Here is a 13,056-nt window from a genome sequence, read left to right on the forward strand (position 1 = left end):
ACATTCAATTGAACTTACCATTGATAATTTCCTGACGCTTCTTCTCGGCATCGGTTAGAGTTGCGAGCATCTCAACTTTGACTACAGAACTCCAGTCGGCCTCATTTAAATCATCATCATCGTCGCTATCAAAATTCCATTGTCGTTGAAGCTGAGGCTGACCAGCATTCCAGAAACTGGCATTGCTGGCACTACTGCTGCTTCCTACGCTGCCTTGGAACGAGTCTTGTTGACTGTGTAGATTCGCGTTCTGTTGTATTATCAGATGAGGGTGCTGGTGGAGATGTGCGGAACTGGATGTGGCTTGAGCACCAATTGTTGGTCCTGAAATACCTCCAGCAACCTGTTCCATCGATATGCTGGCACTATCAGATCCATCGTTCGAAGAGAGACTTGAGTTGGAGCTTCCCGTAAAATTGGAGTTCGTGAGGCCCACATCCGGTTGATCATCGCTAAGAGCAAAATATTGTAATTTAGTTGAGTTGGTACAAACTGTTTAACAATAATTATAATAATATGCACTGCCTGGAAATCAATATACAGCTGGCAATTAATAGTTTTTGCAGCAGTTTTCATTCACGTTCGTCTGGCAAATAATAAGAAAGTTGGAAAGTTTCTATTTAGTTTTTTTAGCGTTTGCTCTTCACGAGTTGGGTTCTTTTCGTGACCAGAAATCGTTTAATCTCATTTCAAACACTACTCAACTCACCTATCGTAATGACGACCTAGTATCTCTTTACAGCTCTTGCTTCGAGTATAGCGAGCCTTGCTTTTCATTATTGTTATGCACGATGGAAAGGTTTTCTTTGTTTTCTTCTATTTGACTTTTTTTTGCAATATTCGTGGGCTCAGTGGGAAGTCTGCGCACAGTTGCAGCACCGTTCTGGCCGAGTTTAGAGCGAATACTGCCACTTAAAGTATATATACGAGAGAGGTGCAGCCAGTCAATATGTCTAACACATATATTGTTGATTTAAAGCCAAGGGACTGCTGCTGCCGGTAAGTTAATATCAAGATATCAAGAGCTGCCCACTCCTCCGCCACCCGCAACAATGTTCAATTGAGTAAGTCAAATAGAGTCTCGCAATGCGACGGAAATACTCGTCATACTACTGATGTTATTATACGTTGTCCTACATTATGCCGTCAGTCTCAAGTCCATGACCCACTACACCATAGTGCGACCCTAAGAGGTAAGCTAATGTAATTGATGTCATTGCCTGCCTGGTGTTTCATTGCTCATAGTGCAGTTAATTTCCAAGCCAAATGCTCAAAAGCAATGAACTTAAAGCTTGGCATACCCATTTGCAATTTGTATTACAAAAATATTCCGATAACTTAGGGAAGATGAAGACAATTTAATGGTGGTTGTTTATCTCCTTTTTTCAATTATGCTTTTCCCTATAGGTGTGATCTTGGAAACATTTTATAGAAAGTTTAAGTAAAGCAAAAGCAAGCATCAATTTGCTTCCTGAATAATTAGAATAAAACTAAGCTCATATATAAATCAAATATACTTAGTCTTCCTTTCTGGTTTGCAATTTTTAATCTATGTTTATATTCACTTACATGTTGCGCGATGATAAACTAGGGTCTGAGGTTTTACGACGACTATTGCGATTTCGCTTGTTCGACAAGCGCTCCTTGTACGACTCCGAACGATTAACAGAAACTGGTGCGCTTTTGAGCTGAGGATGAAAGCTGCAAAAAAGATACAAATCAGTTTTCAAGCACATCAATTGTTTGTATATGAAGCAATTTACCTTTCCCTGCGGACATCCTTGCTTTCCACTGAATCCTGTGTAGTCAAATCCGCAGTCGCCGGCAAACCAATTCCACCTGCTAGGCAATTAGCCAAAGTTCCTGATCCCGCACTTGTTGTAAGATCGGAGAAGCCACCGCTGGCACTAGGAGTATCCGCATTGACATTGTTTACGGCGGGAAATGAATTGTGCAAGTCACTGTTATTAAGCAGAGATGTGTTACAGGATGCATTGCCGTTCGATCGCAATGATATGTTCACGTCCGGCCTGCGGTCCGATGGTTGGCGAACAATCGACGATGAATGCACTCGATCTACAAATAAAAAATGACATTGGCATAAATAAATCGATGGCAGATACATTTAGTTGGATTGTGTCAAGGACTTAAAGACAGAACAACAAAGAAATATTTTGCGGAGTATATAAGGTAATTTCCACCTGCTCACCACCACAATGCTGTATATAGGTCTCAGTCTGGTCAACTGAGCTTGTATCTGCCAACGAGATTTTGTGTTTCTTCTTTATCTTGGCTGCAACTCTTGATGGGAATGATATTTTACTTGACTTTGGCATTTTGGGACTGTCGAAACGTGGATGAGGCACTTTCGATGGACTAACAACTTCCGAATCAACTGAATCGCCATCGTGACTACCTTTCTTAACGAGCTTCACCTTCTTATCGGCTTTCACAGAATCCGAGTCTTTGGGTAAATCTGCCAGTGCTTGTATGATTGGCAAACTGACGGTACTAGGTTCCGATATTGTCTTACGCCGAATGAAGGCAAAATCGTCCGTTCTAAGTAGCTTCTTATTGCTTTTGATAAACTTGACGATCGTCTGTAGATTGATCGTGTGTTTGGGTTCAGTTTCATTGTACGATGACTTATCTTTCGACTTGGTTCTCTTCAGTTGAATTATGGGACTACAGTCATCAGAGGAATCCCCATCTGAACCCACATTCCCAACGTTCTTCTTCGCATTGCGACTTGTTTGGGGGATCACTTTAAGCCCTACTGACTTTGATTCGCATACTTTACTTTTCGAGGAGCTCTTTTCAATTCGATTGTGTTTGTACTTGGGATCGGTAACAACTTTACTTTTTGAGGCACTTTTTTCGATCCGGTTGTGCTTAAATTTAGGATCGGTTACAACTTTACTCTTTGAGGCACTTTTTTCGATTCGATTGTGCTTAAACTTGGAATCGGCAACCAAAATTCGGCTTGTTGATCGCAACAGCTTCTCATTATGGCCTCGTACAACGACATCATCAGCTGAATCATCGCTATCATCATCACTATCTGCATCATTTTTATACGTCTTCATTTTGCAAATTGGTTAGTTAGTACTCGATACTATTGTCAACAACTTTTTGTGTACGCCCCCAATCATTTATCAAATGTCATTATCTGACAGGTGCTTACGACCCATTAGTTCACTCTATCTTTCTCTCTCTCTTGAAATAATTCGTTAATTGTGTATAAATCACGTTCTCCTTTGGTATTAACAATTAATACAAAACGGTGATTCGGTTCGTTGCAATTGTCTATAATATATCCTGAAATTTTCAGAATGTTCGGATAACAAATAAAAAAATTATTGAGCTAATAACTAAAGCATATAGGTTTGTACTTGTATGTGTGTATTTATCTGTCTTCATTTAATGTGAATACATTTCTATGTATGTATGTTTATGTAGTATATAGGAAAACGTGTGTGTACTTGTGTACGTACATTTCGATGGACAAATATATAAATAGCTTTTGTGTAAAAATGCAGAAAGTATTCAAAAATTTTACGTTCGGCTATATACACGTCCCATGTTTATTTCGAAAATGCGTTTATAAACACCATTTAAATTCATGATTTCGATTTATGAGCTTTAACACGATCGACATTTGTCAATTAGATTTAATTGTGGCATAGTCGATGACAGAAGAATAGAAGATGTACCAGAAAAATATTATTAGATTTTCCAAGATAAAATTATAAACTGTAATTGATTATTTTATAAAGATTGTTAAATACAGACTGAATATTGATATTTTAATTGATTTAAGTGCTTCAATTATTATACACACAGATACAACCATTAAGCTGCAAACCAAATAAGCAAGCAACAAATAAAAATAATTTTATGCTTTGTTTTTATATGGCACATCAGAAATACACACTCTATTTCTTTCAGTGGAACTGCATTTAGTCACTCTTTAAGTACGTTTTATTGTCATTTTTATTGCCATTAATTTCTCCGATTATTTGCTTTCACACGCTATTTCTTCTACCGTTCTTATTCATAAACACAAATTGCACACCAAATATCAACACTTCAAATATTAAAAAAAAAATATACAATATTTTGGTTTGAACGAGCAATGTTCACCGCAAAGTTAACCGACATTATATCAACTATTTTACGTTTGTAGATTGAGGCGCACATCATTAATAATATAAACACAATCGTTTTTTGTCGCTGATAGAAAATTACACAATCGTTAAGAATAAATTTGTGTGCCTCATCGCGAGACCGAAAGCACAATACTAAAGCTAAAATGTAAAATCAAACAGAAAAGCTTTATTATGTGCCATTTGGCAAACGATCCCCAGACAAAGCGCAAATATCAATTGTAAGGTATTGGTTTTTGTCCAAGCTTTTTTGAGTTAAATAGACGCAAGCTTGAAAAAGCTCAAGTGTGTCAATAAACTGTAGTTACTAATTGCTGTCTATACCTTGTACTGCACAGAAACCGTAAAATGTGTATGGAGAGTCAATGAAAGAGACGACATTACATTGATCTGATCAGGTATGGAGAAGCTTATTAAGGAAAATATGCGAAAACGCGACTGCCATAAATATATTGTAATACATCGCACACTTGTAAAGAAATCGAGTTACAAGCTGAATCAATTACAAATGTAAACTTAATATAGCGCCTTGGGATTATTTGAAAGGTAATCCGAAATTGGTTTAAAATAAACCTTGAACTCTTTGTATTACATTCAAGGGATGGAATATGTGCAAAGAGTGTCACTCTATTGAAGTGCAAATTAAATTTCATGCACTCCACCTTTTCTACGGAAATTTCCGCTTACGTCATATATGTATGTATATACGTATATATGCAGACAAACTTTGACTGTGTGTTCATTGTCAATCCAGACGCAAGGACAAATACTTTTATCTAACAAATTCAAGCAGATGTGCATACAAGCAAAGATATGCATGAGAATGTCATTATTATTGAATATCATATAAATTTATCTCTAATGTTTGTTAACTTCATATATGGGCAATTCTCAAAAAAAGGTAAACCACGACCGAAAAAAAAAATCTTCACATTCATCGTATTTTTTTGTATAATGTCATAAAGAAATATCCAAATTTTCATAATACAATGGATCCGTAGCATATCTCCGTAGTTTTTATAAAAAAATTTGCCTGCAAACTGAAAAAATGTAATTTTTTCACTTTTAGCTCCTTTTGTATGCATTTTTATGTTTTATTATTTCACAAAGAAAACATATGATATGTTTGCTCTTTTTCTACCTAATCTCTTAATAGCAATCCAATAATAAGATAAAAAATGCAAAGTGAGCGAAAAAATGTTCAATTAACTGTTTATTTTTATTTTGCTTCTTATCTATGTTCAAATCGTACGTTCGCGACCGAAAACATCATTTTATTGTAATTGCTCCGCAATAAGTGCAAGCAGGTGAATGAAACTTCGCGTGTTAAGTGATTTTGGTATATATATTTTAAATATAAAAAATCGTTGGGGTTACTCAAACCAATCTTTTTTTATTGATTGTCAAAGTAGCGTACGTTCGCGACCTTACCTATAAGCATATGTCGATTTTTACTAGCGTCGCATGGATTTAAAAAAAAATTTTTTTGTTTTTGTTTTTGAAAACTATGTCGTTTGCAATTACTTATTACTTGTTAGTTATTACTTATTATTTATTACATATTTTTCTTGCTATTAATAAATTTCAGTACATATTTCATATTTAATAAAAATTTATTTTTTTTGCTTTTAAATGTTATTAGACACATTAAATTGAGTTAAATCCGTTTGTTTTTATGAAATAAAAGTTATTAATAAAAAAAGTTGTGGTAAAATAAAAATTTAATAAATAAAACAACATGGAAAAATCGTACGTTCGCGACCGTACGTTCGCGACCGGAACTTAATTAAATTAAAAATAAATAAATGGAGATATTTTCTTAGGAGTAGACTTAATAGAAAGCTATATGATTCTATTTTAAAAGTAAAGTTATTTCTTTAAAATATCCCGTCTCAATTCGCAGAGTTTTGCATTTTACTGTATTAAGCCAAAGTCGACTTCCATTTTGCGTACGTTCGCGACCGCATGTTTTTTGACAATATTATGAAAATTAAAAATCGATAAGCCCCATAATTTACACTAACCAAAGAGCTAAACAAATGCTATCGAAGAGTAAAAAAAAAGTTTCAGGAAACGTTTGTTTTCGATTTTATTTTTTTAATTTATCTCGTACGAACGTACGTTCGCGACTTTGAGAAATGCCATATTTATTTTATAATTTATATATTTCTAATGATCCCTCTTTTTATTTAATTATACACTTCTGGCACATGTTAGAAATCATTAAAAACGTTCGCAGTTGTTGAAAACCACACATATGAACTCATTCAATGAACGAATTAATCAATGAGTCCGCTTATCACTCACCTTGACCTCCCCATGAAAATAGACGCTTAATGCTGGAATTGCGACGCACGGAATGCGTTGCTGTTACGTGTTTGCTATCCATTTGGTTTGATTTAGGGAAACACTTTCACGTTAACATTTTCACATTAAACGCCTTTGACTTTTGGAGTTCAGCATTTACTTTGAAAATCAAATTTAATTACATTTTTCGTTTATTAACAATTTACTATCAGTAACGCAATAACACAGTTCAAATATTTGCTGATACTTTTCACTAGGGTTTTTGCAAATTCAATTGAAATTCTTCGTAATGAAGTTTTAAAATAAAACGAAAAGTATCTACATAGGAACTAGAGTAAACACATTGAACTTATTTTGGGGGCACGCACACATCGAGCAAACACACATATTCCCACGCACACAAATACACATCCGCATATGGTTTGAATGAACATTATTGCAGCCTAAAACACGAAACATTTGATTTCAATTGTTTCAACGTTGCTGAAAAACACTGAAAACAATATAATTCTGAATCACGGACAAACCAAAAATGTGTTTTTATCTTTCCGTTTTGAAAATAAACAACAACAAAAACGTATTTATATAATGGAATTTCAGTTTCATTCATAACGAAATCTTGCTACCCTTATATACAATTTGAAAGAATGCTGTTGATCCGTTCCTTGCCATCTATAAAACTTTATGTCAAAGAACTTAATTAAAAATGAAACGACATAATAGTGATAAGGCAAATTTAAGTTCAAGGCAAGTTTGCGGAAATAGATACAAATTTATTAGTTAATCACGTAATATTCGTTAAACAATGTTAAATTATTAGCCATATTAGCCATATTTAAAAATCGAATTTATTATAGTTTTCGAATAACGTGTTATCTTTTCTCGAACTTCACTAAAATTCTAATTTAAGGAATTTTGCGTAAGACAACACAGCAAATTGGTTTTCAATTGCGTTTAGAATTAAACAATTTAAACAATATATTTGCTTAATAAATTTTGTTTTTTGTTTCGATTTGGCTGCCATCTGCATTCAGTTGTGCTCGCTCACGATTCATTTATAAACATACATATGGCACACAGAGGAACGCGCGTATGTACAAGTTATCCATTAAAGATAAACAGAACTTGACTTTTGCTTTTATCGTGTTTACCACGAATATGAATTCATTGCCAGCTTTTATTTATTTGTGTACATATGTAATTCTCATATGCGCCTTTGATTGCGCTTCTTTCCAAAACCAACACTAAACGTAAGAATTCATTTTTGTAACACAATTGACACAATCGAGTATTATTTGTTTAGTTGCACATGAATATTAGCAAAATTTGTAATATCATTTTATTTCGTTTGTATTACAATATATAGAATATAAATTGAATACACAAATATTGCGAAATGTATATGCCGATAGAACGCACGACCGCTCATAACAAGAACTAAAAACGGAATGAGAGAAGACTCCACACACTCAACACAAACAAAAACCACAAAAATCGGAGATCGTCTCAAGTTTAAACAAATTGGCCTTTCAGCGTTCGCTGTTCATTTTCCGCTTTTCGTTTAACTGATCATTTTAAATGTTCAATTGTAATTAATAACAAAAGGAGCTCTTCATTCAATGTTATTTACTACGAGATACCCCACAATTATATATTTTCCCGCAAAGATAGGAAAATATAAGTAAATACGTCTATGTACAATTAATCAGAAATCAATCGATGCTTGATGAGCGCTTCTTGATTAGTTGCTTTATTTATTTGGCATTCAAATTTAAATTTATAGCTACTATAATATAGTAAAATGAAAAACTAAGGGGGAATCTTAAAAATGGGGTCTAAATATGTCTGGTTTTCTACTCAAGTTAAATTATAGGGTAAAATAATTTTGATTCTAAATACTTCAATATACCCATTTTAAGTTGGCCATTTTTAATGGGTATTAAGGTATAAACAACTGAGAAGCTCTCTGCGGGAAGCTATTCAACACATGCAATTCATTTATCAAAGCTCAAAGACGTAATACACCTGCACTTACCATTGCTTAAATCTGCATCCATATCCTCATCCTGTCGAGCACGTTTTTCATCTGAATCGAAGGAATTTAAATAAGTAAGCAAATAATTTCATATTTTTCAACTAGATACTCACTTGCTATAAAATCGCTGGTACGAGGTCTTATTTTATCCATGAATTTACTGATTTTGTTGTCGTTATGCGGGTGTCGTTTTGCTTGGGGAAGTGGCCCAGGGCAGCTTTCGTCTAAAACTTTCGAGCATGGACGGTGAATGTTTAATTTACAGTCTAAAATGAGAAAAACAATAGAAAGTTAACAGTCATTGTAAGTTTATATATGTATAATAACGTTTTTATTTACCTGTGCAATGATAACCTTGCGGGCTTACGCCCCATATAATCGTTTGACAATGATTACAATGCGTCACTTCGTAGTATTGACGTAATACCAGCGGATGACCCCGTACAACCATCTAATCGAAAAAAAAAATATTAGAAATGCACATGTTGAATTAAAATAAGCGAGGAACAGTTCAATGTATTAAGTGGCGTATTATAAAGTTAGTCGACTTAAAATAATTAAACAGAATTCAGAGAACAATAAAAAAAAAACTCTGTCTATTGTAATTACATAATAATAATTTAATTTATAATCTTTAGAGCACATATTTAAATGAAGTATTCTAGTGCATTCGTGAATGCTAAAGATATTTTCTACTCTTAATACATAGATTCTCCATTAGTGTGCGATCAGAATACAATTTTGAAGAACAACGAAATACTTAAATTAAATTTTCAACTTACAATAGTTTATTATATAAGCTATATATATATTTACAGCTCTTCACTCTGTCATCGTATGCAGAAGTGTTGTGAGCACTAATTAACTACATAGCAAAAATAAGAAATACATTTACGAAGCATACCTTTCGAGTTTTGCCCATTAGACGAGATTTGAAACTCTTCTCACGACTGACAAAATGATGGACACGATCCACAATACTATTTGGGTGCGAACGTGTGGTAAATATACGATGTATGACCGTTGAAAGTGCCGAGCATAGGGCAAGTTTTCGAGCATCTTCCTGAGGCAAATCCTTTTCAAACTCTTCACTGTAAAAATATAAATATCAGCAATCGCGAATTCAACTCAGATTATAAGCACTTACATTAATCCTTGCAGATTGGGCATCAGATATTTGTCAACGATTTGCTCACGCTGCTTGTCACCCTTTGCTTCGGCTAACTTGTCGTCGGTTGGACCATAAATGGTGCCAAGTCCGGCAGTACGTTTCTGTTGATATTCTCTTAGCTGCTCACTGATTATATCCTTGGCACGCTTGCGACTACGCAGGAAGACTGTACGTAATATTTCCACTTTATCGAACTCCGACTGTAGTACGTTATCGACCTCTCTTGCCAATGACTCGTCTTGGCGATACCAAGACAGCGGTGCACGTGGTACAAGGAATGTGGAGTGTATCTCATAGGCCCACTTGCGCATATCCTTGGACGTACCCTCTTTATACAGTTCAGTTATTAAGTAGAAGAGAAGTGGAGCTGGTTCCGAATTGGAAAGCACATAGTTGAGGAAGACCGCAAGGAAAACTACGTTTTCGGTTTCAAGCAGACGCGTCAAGTTATTGAACGGTCCGTTTTCGTCAATAAATGGTTCCTCCTGGTCGGAAGAGTTTTCGTCCTCCATGGAAATAATCTCCTTTTGTGTGTCTGTCGATTGAGCTGCTTGAATGCGGCTGGAATGTAGATTCTGTTGCGATGGCGACGTAGCACAAGCCATGGGCGTAAAGTGATGTGATTCTATGAAAATGCCCGCACCGCCAGCGCAATTCTCGTTCGGATCTTCAGGTACGGGCATAGGGGAGCTGGTTAAGTAAGGCGGCGGTGGAGTTCCCGGTGGCGTTATCTCATTCTCCTTCTCGACAATCTCCCAAGAACCGGAAGTGGTTTTCACCAAACGATCTAAAAAGTATCAATTAAATACATTTATTGAATCAACTTAATTTATTGTTCGCATTAACCTGGATGTCTGGGATGCATATTATCCGGGGAAGAACCAACGCGTCGATGCTTCATTTGAGCTAGCTGCGGGGTTTGACCTAAGGCCTGTTAAAAGTCAATTTAAAATTGATTAAATTTGTATACTTTGCCATTACAATGGTATGCAAGTACATAGATAAACAACATATAACTTAAAAGGAGTCAAATATATCAAAATACATAACGTGCTATATTTATAAATCCAAAACTGTGATAGTTGATTATTATAAAAATATTCAGAAAATATTAAATCATACATTAAACATTTACAGGAAAAGTGTGCTGGGGATACCAAGAGGAAAAAGAGTGTAGATGTGTCATTTATGTGCTGGAAGTTCAAGAAGTAATAGAGATTGCGAGTGCTGATGTGTCATTTATGTATTTGTTAGTTCATTTTATACAGTATGTATGAATATACATTCACATGCAGATATAACATATAGAGTGTGTAAATAAAGGTCAGATATTCCCCGCGAAACGCATTAGATAAACATTTTTTCCCGTTTTTTATGCCCGCTGCACTCATAAAACGGGTAAACAAGAGACTGCATTCGGTTTGTATTATTATTTCGAGATAGCGAAGAGCCCATACTCTTTTGCAGAAATTCTAAGAAAATATTGAGAAGCTTATCATGGTTTTTAAAGAACTTGATAATTAAATGCTGAATAAATTCATGCCACGGACAAACAGAATGGTAATCTAGAAAGTTTGCCAATTTAATGGCCCTCATTTCAAGGCTGCAAGGTAAATTAATGCCAATTACAGCCCATTATCCCATTGCTGCAATTGTATTAATTGCTTTTAGTGATCAATAAACAGTTAAATGAGTATACAATAAGATGTAACGGGATGATCCATAAAATCCACAAAAAAAACACAACTTCTACAAATAAACAAAGATGAATAAATGATGATAATTTCAGTAATAATAGCATTTACCAGTGGATAAAAGAAAGGCTAAAGAACTACAGGTAAATAGTGGATAGATGAGTGTTGTTCTGAATCAGCATGTGTTAAGCAATGTGTGTTAGTCTATCAATTATGGTAATTTGATTCTTTTAGTATGTTATGGACAAATGAGTGAGAGAGAACTTTGATTACTTACTGTAGTGCCGGCGTGTTGTTGTTGCTGCTGTTGTTGTTGTTGTTGCTGCTGTTGGTGCTGCTGCAACTGCTTGACTATATTTGGTCGCTGCGACAGTGGAAAAGCTGCCTTCATATTGTCGCTCTGCACCGCAGTGCAGGTGGAAACAAGTGGATAATTGTATACGGTACCTAGGGAATTTGGTTGCGCTCGAACGCTGTTGAGATTCTGGCAGCTACCGCGATTACTCTCCTCGGACAACATGCCCGGCTGACGCGGTGGTAATGGCGGTGGCACACAATCCCCATCGATATTGCTACCACTATTGCCAGCCATATCTGCAGTTGTAGCACCAGCTGTTGTGCCGCCACCACTCGCCGTTTCCATTTGCAAAAACATTTGTGTCGTCATTTTGGGATCGGATAGAGCTTTTGTCTTGACTTTGGAACGTTTCGATTTGGCACTGCCACTGCTCCCATTATTATTGTTATTGACGTTGGCAGGACTGTCAGTTAATGTCTTTGATTGCGGCGAATTGCGTTGCGGACTGCCAGCTCGATCCAGATCGGAGATGGGAGCAAACAAATGCATAGTGCTGCTATTGCCAAAATCCAAGGTTAACTGACGCGGTGTCGGATTCCTTTGTGGCAACGGTGGCGGTATGTCCTCTTCGATCAAACTCTTTGAGATGGAAAACTTATTTTTACTCTTCGATCCCGAGTTCGGTTTCAATGTCTCCTTCAGGCGCTGCTGTTGTTGCTGATACACGAGTTGTTGCTGCGAATTTCGCTGGACACTCTGGAGCAATCCTTGATGCAGGGACTGGGTCATTGAATTGATGACATCCGCGGTTCGTTGATGGGGCAACAGGTCCGTTGTGTGGTTTAATGGCGATGATACGAAGTCTTTATCGATCTTATTCTTTCGCGTTCCCAGCGAAAGTGACGAAAGCGAACGTGGCAATAGCGATAGGAATGCAGGTGATGAATGTTGTGTTTGGTGTGACTGTGGTGCGCTAGCCTGGTGTTGGTGGTGGTGTTGGAGGTGATGATTGTTGTTGTTGTTCGTGTTGTTGTTGTTGTGAAGGTGATGTTGCTGATTGTGATGAGGTGTAACGGAGGACGCAGACAAATTTAGAATTTGATTGTGCATTAGTAATTCGGAATTTTTGTCGCTTGCAGCAGCTGCTTGATATTTTATTGTTGGTGTATCCTAAATGCAATTTAAGTTCAGTTTACGTTAGGTTTAAGTTTAATCAATTCGATTTTGTAGAGAGGGAGACACAATGCAAATAAGTATTCAGAGTATTCATTGTTCGTATATACTTAAGTACATAGATACACTTCCACACGGTATATATGTGTATATGTATGTTTTAATTGCGCAAGTAGACCCGCATTTATGATTTGCTGTTTGTGTCTGCTGTT

The 13,056-nt window shown here is 36.0% G+C and overlaps 1 protein-coding gene across 1 annotated transcript in view; it reads right to left on the reverse strand.

The window, feature by feature from the left end:
- The window catches only part of LOC132792934 (uncharacterized), a 30,578-nt gene that overhangs the window by 8,290 nt on the left and 9,232 nt on the right, over positions 1-13,056 (reverse strand). Inside the window, 10 exon segments of the mRNA XM_060802473.1 lie at positions 19-452; positions 1,570-1,701; positions 1,764-2,076; positions 8,509-8,559; positions 8,622-8,774; positions 8,848-8,959; positions 9,413-9,599; positions 9,656-10,466; positions 10,526-10,610; positions 11,651-12,841. Coding sequence (XP_060658456.1) covers positions 19-452; positions 1,570-1,701; positions 1,764-2,076; positions 8,509-8,559; positions 8,622-8,774; positions 8,848-8,959; positions 9,413-9,599; positions 9,656-10,466; positions 10,526-10,610; positions 11,651-12,841 — 3,469 coding nt within the window.

This window comes from Drosophila nasuta, chromosome 3 (assembly GCF_023558535.2).
Source record: "Drosophila nasuta strain 15112-1781.00 chromosome 3, ASM2355853v1, whole genome shotgun sequence".
Taxonomy (NCBI): domain Eukaryota; kingdom Metazoa; phylum Arthropoda; class Insecta; order Diptera; family Drosophilidae; genus Drosophila; species Drosophila nasuta.